General features: G+C 42.0%; 2 protein-coding genes across 4 annotated transcripts; both read right to left on the reverse strand.

The window, feature by feature from the left end:
• Window positions 1-180: 180 nt before the first annotated feature.
• Window positions 181-3,600, reverse strand: LOC146164593 (tRNA (adenine(58)-N(1))-methyltransferase non-catalytic subunit TRM6-like). The gene is made up of 7 exons (XM_083382460.1): window positions 3,441-3,600; window positions 3,273-3,366; window positions 2,998-3,201; window positions 2,542-2,729; window positions 1,884-2,247; window positions 1,008-1,179; window positions 181-353 (listed from the first exon to the last, which is right to left on the reverse strand). Exons 1-7 carry the CDS (start codon window positions 3,598-3,600, stop codon window positions 261-263), a joined length of 1,275 nt encoding a protein of 424 aa, XP_083238586.1. The 3' UTR covers window positions 181-260.
• A 3,370-nt stretch (window positions 3,601-6,970) lies between these two features.
• Window positions 6,971-23,121, reverse strand: LOC146164594 (adhesion G protein-coupled receptor L3-like). 3 transcript variants are annotated; one of them, XM_083381633.1, is made up of 22 exons: window positions 22,938-23,121; window positions 22,100-22,313; window positions 21,919-22,028; window positions 20,709-20,817; window positions 20,083-20,245; window positions 19,794-19,990; window positions 18,724-18,886; window positions 17,768-18,002; window positions 17,161-17,295; window positions 16,856-16,974; window positions 16,193-16,310; window positions 15,973-16,103; window positions 15,042-15,574; window positions 13,761-14,006; window positions 13,056-13,158; window positions 12,359-12,573; window positions 11,743-11,892; window positions 10,604-10,775; window positions 9,845-10,010; window positions 9,256-9,456; window positions 8,735-9,147; window positions 6,971-8,399 (listed from the first exon to the last, which is right to left on the reverse strand). In XM_083381633.1, the coding sequence occupies exons 1-22, from the start codon at window positions 23,026-23,028 to the stop codon at window positions 7,401-7,403; spliced, it is 4,983 nt and encodes a 1,660-aa protein (XP_083237759.1). In that variant the 5' UTR covers window positions 23,029-23,121; the 3' UTR covers window positions 6,971-7,400. The 3 variants fall into 3 exon arrangements, with proteins under 3 accessions (XP_083237759.1, XP_083237758.1, XP_083237760.1); XM_083381632.1 differs by having other exon boundaries at window positions 17,161-17,298; XM_083381634.1 differs by lacking the exons at window positions 21,919-22,028; window positions 22,100-22,313 and having other exon boundaries at window positions 17,161-17,298.
• Between the last annotated feature and the right edge of the window lie 458 nt (window positions 23,122-23,579).

Here is a 23,579-nt window from a genome sequence, read left to right on the forward strand (position 1 = left end):
TTGTGACGTAAATTTGAAGTTCTTGCCTACCGTGGTCCACGTAAAGCAAAAAAAAATCTAGGGGTCCACAGTAAAAAAGGTTTAAGAACCCCTGATTTAAATGAAGCTAAACAAGGTACAAAACAAACGTCCCTTTGACACTGTTTTTATTTTATGTATATCAAAAAAGGTGGTATTTATTCTGTTTTGCGCAATCTTGAAAGACCCCCGACGGAAACGCTGTAGCTGTCGTCGAATCGTCGTTCAAATGCTTTTCCGCCTCACGTTTGATCAGGCTGAACTTTAATTCCAGTAAGAATGTGTCCTCCGCCGGATGTTAGCATCACGTGAGGGTGCGTTCTTTCGGGTAGAACCTAAGAGGGTGGATAGGTGTTGCGGAAAATATAGTAATTGAAGCAGATGCCATACGAACAATAAATTTAGTTGGATTAAAACCAAGAAAACATCTTGCAGGCAAACGAGACCCAGCAGTGACATTTCACCAATAAGCTTGCGGTGCTCGGCACTGTTGTAAACAAGTCATTTTGATATTACTTAAGTCCCAGTCAAGCAATTCGTAAAATAATTTAAGCCCAAGGCCAAGTCATCGGTTGCCCAAGTCAAGTCACGTCATAATTAGAGCAAGTCAACTTCAAGTCAAATCCTTGTCGTAAAAATGAAACGTTAACTGACAAACTTGTCTGATTATATGAGTAATAACTTAATTAAAAGATATCATAAACGCAATGTATAGCAATCAATTTTTTTATGTGCAATTAAGATAACTGACCTAATAAAAAGCCTAATGAAACAACTTTATTCCAACCCAAGCAATTTGTCCGAAAGACTTAATTGAAGTCAAGTCATTTAAAATAGTGAGTTAAGTGCACTTAAGTCATTACAACACTGGTGCTCGGTTTTCTGGTTCACAGTGAAAATGTATACTGGCAAGTGGTTATACTTGATTTTCAGGCGAAAATGTTGAATCCCGAAAAACGATAGGAATGTGCGACATAAATAAAACTGACCTGGTAGTTTCTACTAAAGCAGTCGAATATGTTTAGGTTGATTGCTAAACCGCCGACGGAAAGACGAACGAACAGTTCCATGAGTGGCTCGCGATACTCGCAATATACGACGAACGGCTTGGAATAAGCGAGGGTTTCCAACAGAGGAAGAAAAATCGATGAAGGGTGAAACCTAAGCAAAAATGTTTTTTTATAAATGTTAATTTTTCGCAGTTTGTACGCAAGTAGAAACTGTCCGTCGGTCTGAGCATTGCCATGAGTGCGAAACACAACACGACGATTTTTCAGGCGGATTTAAATTAGTTAGCATGTCGGCGTTACGAAAGTAAATATACAGTTTACGTACATGTGTCACTACCAAGTAAAACTCTTAGTTAAAAACATGAGTAAAAACAGGATCAGGCGTTTTGTTTAGAAAGAAAATATATTTCGCTAAGTGGCATCCTCAGTTCCTTAATTCGAATGAATCTAAAGATACGCCCTAATGTGTTACTACAGTAAGCACAAAAGGTCTAGTTTGCAGTTAACAGAAAGCAGGCATTTAAAAAAAATACGGTTATACGGTTATTGACAAGTATAGGGTTTTTGAAAATTACATAGATGAAAGAGGCCTTCGGAAACAAGTTTTTGAAAAGCAAGTAACGATCAAACGTTTTAAAATACCTTACGATTGTAAAATTATTTTTAAACAATAATGGAAATCTACATTTTAAGGAATAGTGTTAAATGTGCATGACACACTGTTTACCGGTCCTGTGGGGCCTGGCATACATTGTATCTCTTTCATTGCTCGAGGATAGTGACCCCGGGAGATTATTAAAACAATTTCCGAGCGAAACAAAGGGTCGCACAACCCTAAACTAAACAAGTATATACCTGCTCGCTATTATCAGAGCGTCCATTTGTCTGGCGTGCAGCAGGTCCCAGGCCTTCTTCTGTTGCATCAACCTTCTCTGTCGCTTCTCGCTACGAATTGCTTGTTTTTCCTCGTCTGAGAGTTGCTTTCGTTTCAGCGACGTAGGCTCCCCGTCGCTAACAGGCCTTGGACTGGAAGTCGTTGTTGTAGTTTGCTGCGGGCTTTCTTCGTCGTTTTCCATCAGGGCTTTTCCTGCCAGCAATGGGCCGAGGCAGTGCATTGGCAAAGAGTTGATGGTCGCCCACTGCTCGTCGCTCATGTTTAGATGCGACATGGCGAACAGATTCGATGGCGTCTCTCCAACATGTAGGTTAACAATACGACCTGTAACATTTAGTAACAAAAATTTTAGTCTATTAAGACAATGTCTGTTTGAAAGTTTTATCTCAGCAATGATATTTCTACAACCATATTTTACAAAACTGAAATGCTTCAGGAAAACATGTTAACACAATAAAATTGGGACAAAAAGTATATTTTGCTATTCTCTTTTGGCTTCCGAATATCGTCTAATAGCAAACACAGTACATTCAAATGCTATTTACAAACAAAAATCAATTACTTTACAAAACAATAAACACAGGTGTTTTTTTTTAGTTTTCTCTAAAACATTTTTACCCTGGCAACCAACACGTTCAGCAACCATGCCTAAAAGCACCCCAGAACAAGTTTCAAACATAGCGACTCTGCTTCCATATTGAACGTTTGCTGAAAGTAAAATTTGCGACATGGTTTCGAATTTCATTTGGCAAATCTTTGCAGGTTCCCTTCCTTGGTAAAGCTTAAATAACAATCTTGCGGTTGGCCTAAAAGCAAAAAACAATTGTGATTTGGTCTTAACTTACATAGCTAAGTCATAAAAAAATCCAAAAAGACATTTATATTTTGCACAACTCTTAATTTATATTATGAGTCGGGGACAAAAAAGTTAATTAATGTAAGTCAAGTTTAAACCACACGAATATTACAACAGACATTTATAACAAATAAACTACTAGTTGTCAAAAAATATATACAGATTTTTTATTTGTTAAACCTGCAGGCATTTAATTATGCCAACTGTTAACTTCTCACTTGTGAATCATGATATAATTCAAATGTTTCTTCTGCTTCTTTTTAACATATTTGTTCTGGGAATATTTAGTTTTGCCAGAAAATGAGGAGCTATTGCTTACAAGATTTTCAATAATTTGTTCCCCCGTGGCTCCCTTTTCTTTCATTTCAACGATCAGTTCTCGTTTTAAGGTTTGAGCCTCACCATGACTGTCGAAAATTTTTCTGTACAAAACACAAAATACAAGCAAAACAAGGTTTTATTATAAAAACTAAATTAAAATATTTATGTATACCTGTTATCAACACCGGAGGTCACAGAAATCTTTGCTTCGCATTCGGAAGAAGTAATATGTTGTCTTTGAAAAGCAATCAGTTCTCCATTGCAAGCTAACATACAGTATTAAAAAAGAAAACAATCAATAGATTAGCAAATAATATACACATTGAACAGTTCAACATACCTTTAAATGTTGTTCCAAATTTTTCACCTGCTGCTTTGTCTGGTTGAAATCGCACTTTTTCAAAGACAATTGTCTTCTTTGGAATTAATTTGACAGCTTTAAAAACTTCGCCCTTTTGCAAGATGACTGTTTTGTTTAGTTCAATCGTTAACCCTGCCATTTTATCTAAATTTAATACATATTAATATCATCAAGATAACAAAGTGTCAATTTGGTGATTGATAAAATAAACAGTGTTGTGGTTCTTTTTAAATGATTGATAAAACAGCAGACAACAAATACATGAACTTATTTACTCTCATAGTTCCAGTACATAAGGTGTGTGCACTAGGGTTCCTCTCCAGGAATGTTTCGACGAGAACCCGGGATTCCCGGGAATTTTCATGTTTTAATCCTGTTTCCCGGGAGTGGAAAAATCCAGGAAAAAGAGGAACCCTAGTATGCACTGTGCAACCTTTTGTTCTATGAACCAAACATCTGTGTACAATAGGTCGCAGGTGAAATATGTGCATGCGGATTAAATAAACCACCAGCTAAATTTTTCTTTATCAACAAGATTCGCCTCAACTAAAGTGCTGGGAACATAAATATAATTTTTACAGCGTTTATCTGTCTGTACAAATTTATTTGTGGGGATTTTGTGAACTTAATTTTATTAAAAAAATGCTTACGCCTTACACCCAAGGAAACTCTGAGGTTATTTAGCAAAGCAATTGTAGTGAGCGACAACATATTTGACAGAATTAAGGTTCTTTTTCCCGGTATTTCTGTTAATTTAATTTTCAGTAAAAAATTGACAAACCTAATGTGCGAATAACAAGTTTTATTTATATGGGCCATTAAACTACTCGTCTAAGTATTAATGTAGCGGGCGGAAGGTTGCACATCCCTAATTCCCTACACTGAATAACGTTGCAACTTGCAAGCAGAAAAACAAATAATTTTGTAGCACACAATATTAAGCCACACATGACAAAAGGGAAAGCCCCAATTTGGTTTTAAAACTGCATGTTTAACCATAGAATACTATGGTTTAACTTTAAAATGCATTTCCTGCTTTATTGCAGGGAGTCGAACCGTTTGACTTTTCCGGTTCAGGTTCGGTTCGGCTTCAGAGATTTTTTCGAAATCCGGTTTAGTTCCGGTTTAGTTCCGGTTTCGAGCAATTTAAAAGTTCCGGTTCAGCTCCGGTTCGACCATCGTTATTTCAAAACCGGGTTATAAAGTTCCGGTTCGGATACAATAGAAGTTGCGTTAAATTAAAAAATGTGGGTCAATAAATGTAGAGAATATTAGAATAATCTTTGAATTGTAAGTCATTTAATCTTAGTTGTGTGACGTATTAAAAAAAACAGCAATTCATTATTAAAATATCGGAAAATAAAAAAATCCACGTTTTATTCAATTCATATTCATATTTTTTCATAAAATATCGAACATGGCGTAATTTGATTCTGTAAAATACAAGTTTTTAATCGGTTCAGTTCCCGTTCAGCTCCTTAAAATCTTACAAAACCCGGTTCAGTTTCGGTTACGGTTCGACAAAATTGACCCAAAAGCGGTTCATAAAGTTCCGGTTCGACTCCTTGCTTTAAAATGCATTTCCTGCTTTATTGTAATAGGTCCGATACCGTATTACACGTAAATTATAATTACGATATTTTTGAACAATTGTTTTTTGTTGTTGGAAACTAAAGGAAACTAAATACGTTTTTATGCACCATGTTACTTTGTAAAGCTGACCAAAGTTATTCGGCCAACAAGAATGTAATAGCAGACAATAAATCAAGCATTGTCTTTTTAAGAAAAGGTAAAAGTATTATAAAATTGAAGCGACGAGCCTGTAGTGACAATAGCTAAATCGTTAAGTCAACTTTTGTTTCTTTGCAATGTCACAGGTTGTACTATGCAAAGTATTTATTATTTCTTGAGATATGGAACCGAGTATAACCAATATTTGCTCAAAATGTTAAATAAAATACGTTTTATTGGTTAATTTGACATCGATTTGACTCCATATAAAATAGGATTTTGTGCTTGCCCATAAGTGCTACATTTCAGCTTTAAATTACAGCACGAAGCAAATACATTTTGGTTTGATAAACTCGTTAGGTGGTGTATGTGAGCTTTTGGACAAAACTGGAATGTGTTGTGTCTAAATACATGCTTCGCTGAACACTTGAAGAAAAGGTGTGTTACATTAGGGGAAACGGCCGCAAAACGTTTCCACGCCCGAAATGTGTTGATGTTTTTCATGGTCATGGTTAAGGGTGACAAAGGGCCTACTCTTTGCATGGATACGCATGTTAGGAAAGACCTGTAATGATCCTTACGCTTCCCTACTTTTCACACAATTTTCCCCCTAATGACCACGGTCGACAACCGATATAAACCAACAAAACTGGTATGTGAGTAATTATTTGGTACTGACTATTCCTTGCCACATTTATTGTCTTGTATCGCTCTTCAAAGGTATGTATCTTGAGAAAATTGCTTATAATAATGAATAGTATTATACAGGCTAGTATAAACGCCTATATGACTTGATAACTTCTTTAGAAGATGCACGGAATAGGCTATATCAGGGGTGGCCAACCTGCGGCTCGCGAGCCGTATGCGGCTCTTCACCCAGTTATATGCGGATCTTACGTTCATGTTGCACTTATGATTTGGTTTCAATTTCCTTTGGTTAAGTTTGGATTATTGTCTGTTTCGATTTCGAATCAGACTGTTTGCCTATGCCTTAAGGCCATTGTATTTTTAGTAACAGTTTTAAAACAAGATAAACGCAAAAAAATTTGCCAAATAATATTGATATACGACATTATATCTAGAAATATGTATTTTTTATTCTATGCGTCGCGTCTTCTTCTAAATTAAAATTCTGTCTACTTAAATAAAGGCATTTTTTCGTGCTTCGCGCGATCGCTTTGTGGAGTTGGTAAGAAATGGAGTGATAGGCCATTCATTTTGTTCCATGTGTTTAAGGTGCAACTCTTACTGTTTAACCAACTAACAAATGCGGCTCTTGGTACCTGATTGGTTGGCCACCCCTGCGCTATATAGTAATTTTAAATGATGTATTTTTTATAATTATAAATGAAAATAGAGGTTTACCTTTTTAACAAAATACCGTACAACTACTATTTTACTTCAAACATCACCTTGGCAAAAATGAGTTTTGCTTCGCGATTATATTTAATCAAACCTTAAAATTAATGTTTGTTTTTAATTTAACAAAACTTGTCGCCGAAGGAAACTTAAATACTGATGGATATAATGTATTGATTGGGCTACAGCAGAACTAGGTTCTACATTGACCTTTCTTCTTAGCAAAGATTTCCCGACATTAAGAGACAGTCCAAGTGGAGTCTAAACCTCGCAATTTACAACATCTACTCCTATAGGCTATTGATTCCATTCATATTTCATGTGACGTGCTTTTTTGGTAAATTGGCATGCCCGCTGAGCAGGTCTCCACGGGACCAAACAAACTAGACGACAGGCCAACTGCAAACGTGCGTGACGGGATGCTAAGTTTATTGTGTATGCGCTACAGTAAGCATAAAGAACAAAAAAGTAAACTTGAAATGGAAGTAAAATCGGAAGTAAATTATAAGAACAAAAGCACGCGAATTGATTGTTAACCGCTGTGCAAGGCCGGATTGTTGATCGAAATGCGAAACACATATAGGCACTGCGACTGAAAACTGACCTTGATCATCCAACAGAATGTCAATTTATTTCCATTAACTTTCAATCTCGATAAGCTTTTCCCAATTTTCCAGCGTCCTGTGGGATCTCTACTCGCTTTAATTAATGCACAATCCGGCGTTGCACACAGGCACGCAAGTCGACGAAGCAGGCATTAACGTATAACGACAACATAACGGCAATAAAAGTGCCCCAGTGAAATATACCGACAACAGACGCAGTGGCTTATTAAGGTCGAGGATATGATTACAGGTTGGTAATCATGCTAATGCCGCCGCTTTTTAAATCGATTCTCGCCTTGGTGCCGGCCTGTGCGGTGCCCGGCAGTGTGTATGTGAAGTTATCGCCGTTCCTACACGGCTCGTTCGGATTCGGGTAATCGACTTTCCTCGGACCGTTGGCGGCGTTGCTGTGTTCGCTACCGCCACGCGAAAGAATCGGATTCCGCAGGTTTTTCGCATTAGGACTTCCAGCGAGGCGCATGTCGGATGAGGTCACCGCTGACCAACTTGCCACCGTGCCGCACGCGCTCACGCACCCGCCAACCTCGGTGTCGATGCCTTCCGTGTAGCTATCGTTCATCACCTCCCGTTGGCGTAAGTTTGTTTTGGGGTCAAGGCCACCAGAGTACGATTGTTGGTTTGGCTCGTCTACGCGGGCGTCGGGACTGCCGATTATAAGCTCGACTTCACGGTCGTTCTCAGACGGACAGTCCGACTTTGCGGACGATGAGGAGGAAGAAACGGTGCGCACCATCTGCGCTTGATTAGAGTCCGAGTTTACAGCTGACGGCGAGCCGGACGTCCTTACAACCAAGGACGTGAAGTGAGGCTTGGCTAAGTCACGCGAGTTGCGCTGTGCGTGCATCTGCTGGCTGTGGTGCGCTGGCATCTGAGAGTCCGTGTCATAGCCCTGGTCGGTTGAAAGCGGGTCAGAATGCCGCCCGCTGCGACTGTAGTTCTCCGGGCTGCTTTCAGTCTGCTTCTGGTCGGGGTGGAACTGCTGGCGGCGGTAGCGTGGATCGACCGGCTGGCCACCACTGCTGCCTTGGACCAGCGACGTCCTGTAGCAGAGGTTGTCGGTTGAGGAGGAGTTCTGCTTGTATCGACGTGGTGCGCTGTGCTGCGGCCCGAGGTCGTTCATCGAGTGATTGGAAAGCGGCCTCGGTCGCTGGTTGCTGACGTGCACGCGTTGCACGGAAACGTCCTCGTAGCAATGTCGCCGCTGCATGCTAACAGGTGCGTCCTGATGAGGCAAAATTTTAGTTATAGGATGAGGAACATATAAATAAATGTCATGTCGGTTAGACGATTACATTTTCCATAAAAATAGCGTAGCGACAGGTTGATCTAGCAACAAGCTTTAAACTTTTTGCAAAATGACAGTGAATGAATTGAAACAGTAGAACAGTGTTTCCATTTATTCAATTTAATCTACCGTATATTATATTTAATTAAATAAACTTAAAAAAAATCATAAACCGCCCGGAACTACTATGACATTCAAGAGAAATACAAGTTTAAAAACCACGCGGATTAACAGCATACAAAGCACCGCCAGTCGTCACACTAACAACAAACCTGAAGTTGATGGAACTCCTGATCCTCTCCAAGGATCGGCGCCAGGGTCTCGTAGTGGTGCGGAGCGCGTTGGGGATTACCCCTCGGCTGGGTGGCGGCGGTTGGGTGCGCCAGGCCGGGTGAATAGTGCAAATGGGCGCCGGTGGCGCAGTGGTGGTGTCCCCGGTGGTAGGACTCCTCGTGCAAGTGATCGTAGCAACCTGACGCCGCCGAGCTGTGCGTGCACTGGCAGTAGTAATGAGTGGGCTGCTCGTATTGATTGATGGCGGTGCCGGGGCAGGGCAGTGTCTGCTCTCCGCCGCCTCGGCTGCAGGCGTGATTAGAATTCGGGTGGCTGCCTCGCGCCGTGAAGTGATACTGGTTGAGCGTGGCGGCTCGCAGACGGTTGGCAGCAGTCGCCGGCAGCTTGGGGTCTGCAGAAGAAATCAACGGGGTAATTAGGTTTGCATCGAATACGCCGACACGAGCGAGCGCTCGGCTCGGCCTGAAATAAATGAATTCAAGTCGACGGGCAAGCTAACCTGTGTCGTCGACGTTGCTACCAGCGCCGCTTGCCCCAATCAGGCACTCGCACTCCGGAAACTGTTGGAAGGTGTTGTCGCGGCTGTGCATTGAGTTAAGCGAGAGTGCTTCCGATTCCATGGCCACGGCCGCCTTGGCGTATCGCATCGAGCGAAAGTTGGCGGTCGGCATCATTGCGGTGCTGGCCGTTGCGTGGGTGCCTTTGGTGAAGGACGAAAGTTTGAAATACGCAAAGCTGAACCTCGTACAGCAATATAACTACCATATCTACCTATACGTAACATTATAACGCGAATAGCGACAGATTTCTCTCAAAAGTTACCATATAAGCTTAAATACAAAGCCGTGTCCGAGACCCAGGTGAAATGTAATATTCTCGCGAAACCTGTCCCACGAAGCACAAGGCTTAACTACAAGGTTTTATTTCATAGCTGGTTTAATTACCAGTTAATATTCAGACTATAGGTCACGCCGCGAATCCTAATTAGGAAACCATAAATATATGCCACATTTCCAGGCTTCAGCCAGGCGCCCAAAGAAACCAGCACCCTTCTCGGAAAAACTGCCACTTTTTATTAATCGACCTACCTGTCTGGTAATGGTAGATTGTCCTTGTGGTTCCATCGCAACGCAAGTTGGATCTCATGGTGTTCGAGTCCGGGTACTCCATGGAGTGGTCGAGACCTTGACCCGAGTAGCGGCCAGATCCGAGCGTTTTACGCGCCGGCATGCAGTTGCTGTACATCTGTCGAATCTGGGTGACGGAAAATGCATTTTTCGTGGTTAGATTCTCTTTCACTTGAACTTGAACTCGACAGCGCGCGAAACCTATCGATTTGGGCGAACGCCAAAGTTAAAGATAAACTCAAGAAATCAGCTATTCGTGCTATATATGTTTCTTTTGTTTAAAGTTTAATCAAAAACTTAGAATCCCTCTTTAAAACGAGTTATATATTACCATATTTTTGTTATTATAGAACAGGTACAAAATGTATCTATCTATTTTTAACATTTTATAACCTGTTGTAGACTTCTTACATGCAAAGTTTATAAAATTTAGTTGTACTTATTTTTGCGATTTAGGTTTTAGGTGTTGGTGGAACTCACTATAACGAAAACAGGTGTTAATAAAATACTATCTTCTCGCTTATAATGCTGTATGAAAACATAATACAAAACGCCACTAGTATTCAGCGATTCCAATTGACCCGAAAGCACCTACAGCTTCACACTAAATGAGAAGGGCTGTATAAACTTCACACGCACAGCAATTCGCGCGTAAATAACCTACAAGAAAGTTATTGGCCGCGCGACGCACATGACGGGCGTCGGGTAATTAGTGCTCACCTCGGATGGTATGAGGCAGTAAAAGATGAAGGTCACGACCCCGTGACCCGAGGCGAATATGCAGAACAGAGCGGAAGTGTATTGTGGGGACAAGTTGCTGAACCAAAGAAGGCCGCAAGTCATCATGGCCACGATGAGGAACAATAAAAGGCCAGTCCGGGCGGCATGTGACCTAAACAAAGAGGCACACCGGCGTTATTAAACAAGCACTGTCGCCAACTACCATTTTTATATGTTACGTAATGCTAGTTGTCAAATAATGTGGAATGACCGCAAACGTTATTAACAAGCGTGACAATAGAATGGGTTTTAGTTGACTACATTACCCAGAAGGACAATTTGATATAATTCAAAGTTTGCCCAAAACTTGACAGATAAAATTACCAGTGTTTTGATGTAAACTGTTGTAAAACATAACAACAGTAATACGTTTTAATTAACAATTTCTGCTGCTATTGAAGTATATCAATATTTCCCTTTTTGGTAGTTAGAGAATAGCGAATGACATACAAAGGCATACAAGCAGACTTGGACAACTAGATAATTCTAATTTTCTAATTCATTGAATTAGAGCAAAATGTGACTAGTTCTAATTCTAATCTAATTTGTGAATTCCGTGAATGCTCTAATTCTAATTCTAATCTAATTTGGATTTTACCAAAAATGCTACTTTGCCCAACGGCATTTTTAGTCTCTCAGTTCAAACACAGAATTTCAATTCAAATTTTCTGGTTGGAACGACTAGTATGTAATTTTTACAGGCTGAAAAGCATTAACTATTCACGTTTTTATCTTATTATAATAAATTGCAATTAAATTAAATTGGTTGTAAAAACTAAATCTGATTCTAGTTCAAAGTCTAGTTGAAATTTGATTTTTTAGGAATTCGGTAATTCTAATTCTACACTAATTTGAGAAAACTCAAAACGATCTAATTCTAATTCTAATCTAATTTGGAAAAACTAAAATGCTCTAATTTTAATTCTAATCTAATTTTGAAAAGCTAAAATAAATCTAGTTGTCCAAGTCTGCATACAAGGGCCAGCAAACAGGCCTCCCACTGAGGCTACATAAACATATTAAAAAGACCATTGTTATGATTCAAAATGGAACAACAGGGTGGTACTTTTAATTATTACCTCGTGTTTCGGCATCGCTCGGTCATGTGCAATTGATTGGCACGCATCTTGCGATAGGAAAGTGCCAGCAAGACCACGCAAAGGCACACAGCGAAACAGCAGGGAGCCACTAAGCTCCAAACAAACCCGTTGTCGTTGCGAAGCCAGCATCTGAAAAGGGAGGTTGGTTTTAGAGCTCAGCTTTCATACTTTTAACGTACGAGTGTACAGTTTGGCGCAGTCTGGATAAAACGATTTTCTTAAAATATTTACATTGTGACGCGGGACATGGAAGGTGAGTTTTTAACAAAATGGAGTTGAAAAGTGTAGTAATTTAGTTATTATCTTTCTTGCACTTGACACGAAAGTTTCACTTATTTCACGTTAAAACCATCAACTTCTAAAGGGTCTTAAAACTTTGTGAGGTCTGGAATTGAACGGTTACAAGTAAAATCCGTTAAAACATCAGAGCTAAAGCTCTGTTTAGTTTACGCTTAACCGCTACTCAGCCGCCGAACATCGCGCGTAATACTCGAACTCAACGAGCTCTAGCAAACGATCCGATATATTGATCTGGCGGTGTATCGAACCAGATATAATGGCGGTCGGCACGACGGTGTTATTAGCTTCTACTTACACGAGAAAGCCGCCGTAGGCTTTGTAGTCGACTGCGCAGCTTACGGCCACCACCAGGCCGGGACAAGTGTACCCGCTGACGTAATACCAGCGCCACCGGTCGTTCCGCTCCAGCGGGTCGCCAAGTACCATGAAGATGTGAGCGGCCTCCAGCACATGCCAAGTGAAAACGCACAGCACGCCGAAGTGCAGCAGGATCCCCACCGCCATGCAGACCTGTGTGCGTGTCAGCAAACAAAAAGCGACGATGAGCGAGTGCGAATGGAACAGTGGCCTCACACGCCGAAGGAAAACTGTCCGTATACAGTCCAAGGCACCGGCATTTTTATATAAATATTAACTCCTTTGCAACTATAAAACGAATAAAAAATTTGATAAAAAAGTTCAAACATAAAGCACAATTAACCATTGCAGCCATCCCACGCATTCTGATTAACAATATCTGGAGGGGGCCACCCTGTGATTCATAGCCGCTAGTTAAAATAGTGAAGTGTTCGATAACGAGATGATTGAGCGTGATGAAGAGCCTTAGCAAAGCAAACTCAGAAGGCCGCTTGTTCCGAATGAATGAAGGCTAACTTTCACGCACCTTATAGCGAGGCACACGCCTCTACAAGTTTGCTTAGGAGCAGAGGCGCGCTAAAATATTTCAGATTGCTATCTGGCTGCTCAAACACTTCGTGACAAATTCGACTTACGTTTGGAACGGCGATCTGGTGTATTCCGAACATGAACACGAGCTCGGTGAAGCAGAGCGACAACACCAGGTTCTTGTGTATGGCATTGATGTCCAAGGTTTTTCTTAAAAAACAAAATGTCGGCCCGTTAAAAAATATTACTCTATCGCGTAGGCGCGCCGGGTTGGAAATATTAGGTAATCTCTATCTGAAACATTTCCTATTTTGAAAATAAAAGGTATTTTTGGAACAGCAACAAACGACGCATTCAGACGTGAAAGTCCGCCTGGCGTGACCGACAGTCATAAAACGACGATTCGGCGGCGGCAGATGGCCTATAAAGAGTGAACACATCAGCAAACAGTGGAAGTAGTAAACTGCCTAATGGCGATTTGTCCAGGTGTGTTGGTGATAACAACAGCAGATCATTTTGGACATCACAAACAGTATAAGAAAATAAAAAAGAGCATAAATGTCCCCATATAATCAAGGAAACCGTTACTAAATGTTTCTTAAACAAAACCAAATAACTAACATTAAAAAAAACGTTACTAAATATTTATTTTAACAGAACCAAATAACTAACATTACATATCAGAAAAAACAAAAAATATGAACGTTCTGGAAAACCGGGTTAAATTTTTTAGTCATGTTTTACGAAGCGAAAAAAAAGAATCTCCAAGGAACTTTTAAACAAAAAATCGCCTTATATTATCAAACAAATACCTGTTACAGATGAGGGTGAGCAGCACCACGAGCAAAATCACAAACGAGATGGCCACGCCGCTCCTGGCCACGTTCAGATAGTTGAGCGGCACGTCATCCGAAATGGGTCCGACAACTTGGGGTCCGTCGGTGGGAGGGCTCAGGGTCGAGACGACGGCGAAAGCGGTCATGTGATCACACTGGCAAACGCTGTGCGTTCGGTTACCCGACAACCGGCGACATCCGCTGGCCGACCAATCGCCATCCCTGCAAATTAATCGGCTTACATAGTTACCAGAGTTGACTTGATAGCTCGCGGCAGCCGCGCGCAGGTGACAGGGAAAAGTAGGACGCCCACAAATGGCCTTATATAGAGAAGGTCACGGCCCGGCGGCTGATTGACCTCAGACTAAATCAGCAATGACTAAGAGGCGGTCACCGGTTTACTACCATTCAAAACTTTGCTGTGCTGAAGGCTAAATTGCTTGTGCTGAAGGCTAAAATGTTTAAACGCGTAAGGAAGTATTTTTTACGTTTAAGTTTGTCCAAAACGAAAGTTCGACGGCTCGTTGACCTGATCCCTTTTACAAAAAAAGTTTATTTGTGTCGTATATCAAGTTGTGCTGGGTAGACATATGAAAATTGTATTTAGTTTGCATCTTTTCGGCGACTGGTATACTTTCGTCTTTAAATATCAAGCCTCCACTTGATGCTATGCGGTAATTGAATTATTGCGGGCCGTAATGAAAATGGACATTAATGGATAGCATTCCAAGCATTGCGACATGTGTTTTAAAACAGAAAAGGTGGTGACATTTCAGGTAAAGCGATGCACGGCTTGTAGAGAAGCTTTCAGCGGCGTTCCGGTCAGATACCATTTCAGGCACTTGTTTATACAGCAAAGTTCCAAACTAAACCACGGGCCTTAAAGCTTAAGGGAAGTCGACATCTCCTGTAGATGTTTATTTTGCCGTTAGGCTTTAACAGTATCTTCCCATTGAATGTTTTAATATTCTCAAAAAGTAATTTGGGGCTTGAAATAAGTCTGAGAACATTGAAGTGCGATGTAAGTGTGCATCAAAGGTATTTTTAATAAAAAGGTTTAATCAACACTTTAGAAGAACATGTGGTAAAATTATAATGTATTGCCGATTGGAATACAAAACGACACTTAATGAAACATGTATTAAATAATACCTATTACATTTTGAACGACCTTAATGAGATTAATAAAAGTTCAAATGGGTGCGCTTTTGGTTCTTCCACACAAAACGTTTATAAAAATCGAAAAAATCGCCTAACCTGTGCTGCTTATTCCAGAAAGCGCAGCTGCTGTACGGAAAGTCGCTCTTGCGGTGCTGAAAGCTCACAACCAGGGGCCGCTTGAGCTGCAGGGGGTGCTCGATTCGTCGAAACGCCTGGGCTGTTGCCGAAGCGGCCGACACCAGGACCACGTCGGAATTTGCCGGATAATCCTCAGAGCCGAGGCCAGAAGCCGTGCTCATGTAAGTTCCGAGATTCTCGAAGGACAAAAACGCGAGGATCTTAGCGGCGCCGTCGTTGGCGGCTTCCAGGATAGCCTTGCTGTCGAGGGTTACCACATCGCCACCTCCCGACCGCCATTCGACGTCATTTTGCGAGTCGCGCGTGTTCGGAAGGACAGGCACCACTTTCAGGCTGAGCGCGATATGAGGCTCGGACCATTGGACCGCGAACTGGTTTTGCTGCTGCAAGGCCTCCGACTCGTCCGAGTCCCGGTAATCCGACATGATATCTTTGCCGAGGAAGAAGCTGGTGTCCTCCACCACGTCCATCAGTTCCGCGGCCAAGTGCGTCTTTACAAAAAAGAGAGAAAGATTAGAAGGGCCGGAAAGGTGCTTTGATTTAACGACGCAGCCTGAATTAGATGACGGCTATACTTGAAACAAAGAACTAACAGCATTGGAGTACCCTTGAAAAATGGCCCGGTGGTAAGATCCTAGAGACCTAAATAAAAGGGAACCACGGGGCACATCAAAGGCAAATAGGGAAATGTTAAAATATGATTTAAACGAACCAGTTTCGTATATACCGCTAGTAAGTCTCTTGCGTTAATAGTTTCAAGTATAGCTGTTCACAATTTCGAGTGAAAGTAATCCAATTTAAGCAAAACAATGAAAGGCAGTGGCAACAACAACAGCAGTGTCGCGCCGACGCCGCGGCTGTACTTGACAGTTATGCTCGAGGATCCTACCTTGAGTGGCTGGGTGAGTGCTACCCACGCGTCGCTGACATTGGCCGAGAGCAGAATGCTGCCGCACTTAATTACAGCGCTGGTGAGTGCGGCGGCGTTCCGTGGCTCGTTCTCAGCCAGCCTCAAGAGTTCTGCAGAACGGACACAAAAACATCGGGTTATGAAATGCGACACCGCCTAGAGAAAGTTATGCTACGAACAAACGCGGGAGAAAACTCACTTCTCAAGGTGCTGATTATGACCGAAATATCCCAGCTCGTGAGATCGTTCTGGTATTGTTGGAGGCTGGCGAGCAGCTTTATGCTCAGCTCGCTGACGCCCAACCGGCCGACGTTAATCTGCGAGGGTGAAGGTAAATTGCGATTAAAATGGGCTTCGCGATGCCAATGCACGTGTGGGTGTAATCAGGGGATGTTTGCATTAATAATTAATGCCATAAAACTGCTACGGCGATGCATGGCTTAATGACCGTGGCTACAAGTTTGCTAAATGGGATAAACAGAGGAAAACAGGGGATTCAAAGAGCAGCACGTGCTGCAATTATAGTACGTGTAAAGCATCGCTTGTCAACAATCCAATCACATTTAATCACACAGTTCTGTATAAACTGCTGTAAACGTTGAAGAAATGCGTAATTGCTAGTCGTTATTCATATAGGCCTATACTTTGAAGGCTACACGCACAGAACAGCGCTTCGATGCGCCGCATTAATTGCCAGACGAAAGCCTTGTACTGACAACAATAGAATCAGCGCAGGAGATCTCGGTAGATTTAGTGGATAACTCAGGGCTCACGATCCTCTCAAGCGAACAAGGTTATCTTTATCGGCGGATCTCTCTGCCAAACACTGCCCCGCCATGTATATATAAAATCGTATATATACCTCTTTTCCCAAGTCGTTGATCCAGCGTGATGCGCATTGTGTAAGATCGGGCTCCGTGGTCCAGCTCGGATTTGTGCTGTTTCCCCCACATAGCCATATAGCCTGGCCTTCCCCGACGCCTGAAAAATTGATATTGATCTGTTTTTAATTCGCCGTCGGCCTGTACGTTTCGTTTTAAGGTGGACGAGCTCAATCACATTAATTATTGAAGTGCATCACCGCACCAGCGAGTCTTTTCAAAATCAACTCGAAACGGTTGAAATTTACCAACAACAGGGAAACTTGCGCGGAGTTAAAGTACGCACCTGGACAGGGAAGAAAGGCCATGTCGGAAAACTTGGTGTCCTCCCAAACGAGTCCCTTTGCTTCGCGACCCTCGCACCAGCGATTTTCATCTTCTGTGTTGGAGTTACGGGTGGTCGTTGACTGCGCAGTAGGCACTGCTAACAAATAGAAAAGGTTACACTATTAGTGTTTATGAAGTTCAGGCCTAGTCATTACTCGTTATCAGCCTGTTTTAAAAACTATATGTTGTTTAATTGAGGGCGCCTTACGCCTTTAAACAACGTCTGACTTGTTAAGCCTTCGCTTCTGACAAATCCTCATTTTCAGTCAGTTCACATTTTATTAGCCTTGCGCACTTTGTCACTGTGGTAGACACATCTATTTCACAGCCGCTAGTCAGCTGAACGGCTTCTAAATAATGACCGAGGTCATGTTACGAAATTCTATCTTGGACGCTATAAATAAATCATTTTTAGTTCCCTGTCATTGACTCACTCGAATTAGGAATCTGTCGATGTTTGAAAACACGATGTTTCGTATTTTAAATGGTTCTAAAATTACTAAAAAAATCATAACATACATAATTTGACTTATTGTCGAAATACAAAAAAAAGTAAGTCCGCTTACCAGGTGACAGCGGGTTCTTAGTGGTTTTGATTGGTTTTGTGGTTGGCCGAATAGGGGAAGGTGGGCTGGTGGTGGTTGGGGGTGTTGTGGGCGCTTTGGTGCCGCTTCCCGGCTTCTCGAACGTAAGTTTGTAGGTAATAGCGGAACCGGTGTCCCAAACGTAGAGCATCTGGTCCTTGGGGTTGTAGTCGATGGACGACGCGTGGTGAGACAGATCCGGGATAACTTTGTTGATCTGTAAGTTCGATTTGCATAATGTGAGGGTACAGTACGTCAAGAAAAGGCTAGACAACGAATGGAGTAGCTCGCGAGAGAAATGTGTAACCTTGGATAAATCATCAAGAGTAAAACACTTATAGGTCTCTAAAATAGGTTCGAATAACCTTCCTCTTATTAAAACGATCTTCGAAGTTAATTACAGTTTATGGAAAAGCAAAGAGTTCGCGAAACTGTTTTGCCCGAATGCGTCTATTCGAGTGCGTTCTAAATAACGCCGGAGCTCTATGATAGTTCTACTTGGCCGTTTTTTTGTGAACGTAAAAAAGTAGAATAATAGGATAGCTGACTGTCTTACAATATGATCGCAAAGCTGAAACAACGCGCTGAGCAAAACCCTGAAACGCGTTTGGAAAGAGACCAAGTCGTTTTAGAAGAAAATATCGGCAGGAAACGTATCTAAGCGTTTAAGCACAGTTAAAAATCGGCAAGTTGGAAGTATTTCAAAGGGAAATACAAAAACTGCCAAAGAGGTGTCGGAAATTAAAAGAACATCATCTGAACAAGAGCTTTTAGCAGTTGTCATGTAAATCGACCCCGTAATGGCAAGAAAGCAATCGTCGTCGGGCCAATCGGCTGCATTACGGCGCACATATAGAGAGTGCGCACGTCAGGTATGGCAAGTCGAAATTGGCACCCGGGGACCGTGATTAGTGAGCGGCAATCCGCGCATTACCAACCTCGCTTCCGACGCCCGAGCTGGTGTTGAACATGTAATCAATCGTGCGAGAATCGTTGTTGACCACATAGAGCACTCCGCACACCACGAATGCGTTGAGCGCCGAGATCTTCGGATAGGTGGTCGTCCACGTGCCAAGAATCTTCAGAGACTTGGTTTCCAACCTGGAACGACAGAGACGTGAAATTTCGATTAAAAGTCTTTCGAGTGGCGACAACGTTGGTTAGATTGTTATAGGTTTTAACCCTGGTCTAGATAAGTCCAATTCAGTGTCGTGTAAAGATTTGTAACCTAATTATTCTTGCAAATTTACTATTCTTTGCAAATTTACGTTTGTAGTGTGGTACTGTGTTTATACTGTGTTGAGTAAAAACTGAGCTGGCGGTTGCCTATTTCGTCTGACAAATAAGCACATAACTGTTGTGATTTAGAACGTGGCTTGGCGTAACTGTCTTTGTTAAATCGTTCTTAATTAGTCAAAAAAATTATCTGGGGGAAACAAAGCTATACCAACTAGCATCCCATATTGCTGCCACAATAATTTCTAGGAATTTTGGATTGTAACTTGAGAAACATGCCGGTTAGAGAAAACTGTGTAACGAAACGTCGCGAGGTTTAATAAAATGTGTCACCCTTACATTATGCCACCAAAGCATAATTTTCACAACACATTGTGGTGCAACGCTTATATCTCTTTTTGTAACATGATACTTCAATTCCTTGTACCCAAGCACCGTTTTCAGGACGAATCACACTTATCTCTCCATTCAGTCAGGAACACACACTTCATTAATATTATTTCGGCCACATCGATTTTTCAACGGCGTGATGAAATTTTGATTGATAAGCACTTATGCGCAGTACATGGCTCATCGCCGGTGCAAGATAAATAACGATTTTTCTTTCGCTACACTTAGGCGCATGACCGACACACAAAACATAAAACCGGTATTTGGGATAACGACAGGCCGGGACACGCTGAAAACTGGTGCCGCAGCTCGTTTGTAGCGAACCGGCAGCACTCGTTACAACCACTTACAGCCAAAGATGGAAATTATAGAATGTTCTTACCTGCTCAGCACTATTCTGCCCGTGTTGGCCTCGGTGGCGTAAATCACCCAGAGGCCGTTTTCGTCGACGGCCAGATCGATATCGGTGTCCATTCCGACTGCGTAAGGCGATGTTCCGTGGTAATTCGCCTTCGGTATTTCTCGTCGGATCACCGTCTTCGACATGAGATCGTATCGCACCACGGTGCGGGACCTTTCCTGCGCAGCAAGCAATAAACGGTGTAAGCTTACAGGCGAAATTACAGGCTTCGACTTCAGAAGCGATGCAGGCGCTATGCTGCCCCCCTTACCTTGTTGTAATAGAAGCTGCCGTCGTACACTACGTAGCCGGTGCCGTCCACGCGGTCCGGTATGCGGTGAAACCGGGCTGACTCTCCGGCCTTTAACGCATCGACCGAGTGGAATTCGCGAAGTTGTGGCGCCCTGTACTTCGACCAGCCGCGGTAGAAGATCCTGCGAAAAGCGACCCGTTTGGTTACAACCGGTAGTCAGGCCTCGTCAGACGCGCAGCATGGGCAATCTTATTTGGAGCCGCTTGGCTGTTTCCACAACAGCCTAGTGCGTAGGTCCGCTGGAGACGTGATGGGGCGTGGGCGTGTGTATGTGTGTGTGTGAGTTTGGGGGTAGAGTAATGAGGTTGAGGCTTTAAGAAATCACACTGGGTAAAAAATGGGAACAACCTACTAACCCACAATAGGAACTAGCAATCACATTACTCTTGCTTGTGGTATTTTTTTCAAATCCGGCAACGTATGTGGCAAACATTTAAAATAGTATTCGTACATAAGCAACATGTTGAAAGGTGGTAAAAAACGTTTGATCAACAGTATAATTACATTTAAGTGTTGTTTTCTCTTTAGAGCATTCGCGGCGAAATTTGTGTTTTTGTTTCTTTTCGCAGGCGCTGTTTACTTACTTTGTAGTCTGCTGAAAAGGGTCTCTGGCCCAAGCGCCGTTGTTGTCCAATTTAGTGAATGAAGACGAGTTTTTCGTCACTTGCTTGAGCGCAGAAGGACAGGAGGCCACTGAAATGTACACCAAACATACATGTCATACAAATTAAACCGCAATTAGTTGTATAATTAAATTTGTGACTGCACAGCCAAATATTTTGATTTTAAAGCTATACACCTGATTGTAAAAAAAAAATATTCTTTACCGAACGGTGGTATACTTGCATTTTAAACCAACAACATATAGATGATGGCAGATTGTGGAACGTGCAAAAATTATGTTATGCCATCCAAAGAAATCTTCAAAGGATCACGAAACATTTTAAACTATTTGATATTTAAATTTAGTATTTAATTCAATGAGACGGTTCAGAACTCAGCTATAATTTGTTTAATTTTGTACTGCAATTCTATTAAATCTTGTCTCTTGACACAATAAAATTGGCAAAAAAGGGTGCTTTAAAAAAGCAACTTATATTATTGCTAATATGAGATTGTGAAGCAATAAATCACAGATAGCGATTCAAATTACCCGAGGTAACCAAGTGGAAAGGGATTTTCAGGAGATAACTCAGCTTGATTTTTGCCCAGTCAGGCGAAAACTTTTACAAACGTCCGCGGATCTCATGACAATGTAAGTGCTGGGTTCAGGTAATTGGGTGGCTTTATTGCTCAAATAATCACCGCGATACTCCTAGGTACAAATTGCGAGCACTTCCTTTATACAACGAACATGTAGACGTGGGGATTGACGCGGTAAATTAACAAAATAGTTTAATAGTGGCGTTAAAACGGTTTTGGAGGAGTTTCTGTGGACTGCTGATTGACGATATTCAGTAAAGTCGATGGGCGTGCGAAACGACAAGCGCACGATCGCAAACGCTGTCTGAGCCAAGTTCAGCCGAGCGTAAAAATGGGAATTCTTTCTGGTGGCCAGACAAAACGCGCACACACAACTATGTGTCGCAACGCCATCTTACCATAAATACCATAATTGGCAATTAACTCTGGCATCGTGTTAGCGCCTGAATAGACTACTGTACCCGGGACAGGGCGCGAGGTGCATCGCTGCCATGGACATACCGTACAATGATTACGTACCGGAAATCGTTAGAAACGCAAGCTCTATTTGCCCCATTCCGACTTTACCACTCAACACCTTCTCACACTTACCAAAAGGCAGACATTCCCACAAGACCTGCAGGTACTTTTTGGTCGCTGGACACGGATCCGGTAGACTGCTGGAATCGACCACGAAAGAACAATCGCTTTTGCCGTCGCATCTATCGACAATATCACAGACAATTAAATACGGTTCAAGTGGGCGATTTCGTTCGCATATCACAATAATTACCGGCCCGAGACCGCGGCTGTGTAGAGGTGCAATCCACAACGGGTATCGGTGTTGCCGGCAGATTCCGAGATACAAGTTCGGTCGTCGTTTCGCCCGTAACTAGCGATTTTCACTCGAATTAAATCGTTTCCTGGGCAGCGCAGGGATATTCTGTAATTCTCGCAGGCGGTCTCGCGATGTGTCTGTAGCTGCTGGTCGCCTGTGTTCGACGACGCTGCGCAATAAAACCTTAAATAAGTAACGGCACAAAACTCACGCAGCTATAACAACAAGGTGGCAGGGACGGGGACAAACAAACGCCGTCAGAGTATCGCGGTTAACGACCAAATATGCGACATTTGTGGGGGCCGTCAGCGGAAGTTGACGTAATACTAATTTTAGGTATCAGCGCGATTGCCAACAGCCGATGGTAACTTAATAAATCTTACGAGTGGCGTTGAAGTTAATTAGATTCATGCTTAATTCGATTTTACCCTCGGCCGCGTTGTTATTCCACCCGCCGAACGAACGAAAACAAACAGTTGGCAAACTGATTGAATTTTCACAAGTACACGTCAATAGACGCGAATAAACAGATTTGGCTGCTGCAAAATGCATTAAGGAATCCAGTTGGCCAACGAAGACTGGTCGCCGTTCCTGTTTATTGCTGGGAAGTAGATTTAGGTCAGATGGCCCACCGTGTAATTAACTCTAATAATCATGCCAGGATAAGTGGTTAGTGGTCGTTGAGTGCTAATCAGTAACCCCCTGAGATTAACTAAGCCAATATTTGTTCATAAAGTTTACCACTGACTGGTATAGGTTAAAAAATTTGACATAACTTGTTTTAACAACTTACCTGAAACAGCCAATAAAGGAAGCAAAACGAAATAACGAATTGACCAGCAATTCTTCCAATGGTGTATGTTAAATAATACTCCTTTCCTCATTTTGCTGAAGATTATCCCAACGTTAAAGTGTTGCTTAGTTAGAGTTGGGCTCAGATCATTTTTTGTTTAAAATACCAACTTCTAAAAGTCACAATAACCTAGAACGGCTGAAAAAAACACGTGTATACCTTTTAAAAATACGTTAATTCTGAACCACTTTAATTTGGTCAAACGAATATATAAACTTGAAAGCAACTTTAAAAACAAACAATTATAATTAAATACTTAATCAGAATAGAAGTCCATTGTAGCAAGACAAAACAAAACTCAACCCAAACTTGCAGAAGTCTAGAAGCGTTTTTTAGACTATAAATAAGCTATTCCTTATCAAATTAATCGTTATTTTCAGAATATGTGAGACAGTTAAATGTTGCTAGCGCACAGAACCTCTGCAAATCACGCCATGTGGCTTCTTATCTTTAGCTGGCTTTACTTGCTTCCCAACTACAACGCTATTAATCTTTTCACTCACTGCTGTGGGATGTTATCTCGCACGCACACACTGCAACACTGCCTGGAGAATTTCGTCTCGACTGTTGTATTTTTTCTCT

This window comes from Ascidiella aspersa, chromosome 2 (assembly GCF_963924565.1).
Source record: "Ascidiella aspersa chromosome 2, kaAscAspe10.2, whole genome shotgun sequence".
NCBI lineage: Eukaryota > Metazoa > Chordata > Ascidiacea > Phlebobranchia > Ascidiidae > Ascidiella > Ascidiella aspersa.

Coding starts and splice junctions, on each gene's coding strand:
- LOC146164594 (XM_083381632.1), bottom strand. CDS start 23,028: ATGAGGAAAGGAGTATTATTTAACATACACCATTGGAAGAATTGCTGG. Junction 16,104..16,192: donor CATAATCAGCACCTTGAGAA/GTGAGTTTTCTC, acceptor TCCGTTCTGCAG/AACTCTTGAGGCTGGCTGAG. Junction 10,011..10,603: donor ACTGCCTCATACCATCCGAG/GTGAGCACTAAT, acceptor TCCGTCACCCAG/ATTCGACAGATGTACAGCAA.
- LOC146164593 (XM_083382460.1), bottom strand. CDS start 3,600: ATGGCAGGGTTAACGATTGAACTAAACAAAACAGTCATCTTGCAAAAG. Junction 1,180..1,883: donor GCTCTGATAATAGCGAGCAG/GTATATACTTGT, acceptor ATTTTTGCTTAG/GTTTCACCCTTCATCGATTT. Junction 354..1,007: donor GCTTTAGTAGAAACTACCAG/GTCAGTTTTATT, acceptor CCACCCTCTTAG/GTTCTACCCGAAAGAACGCA.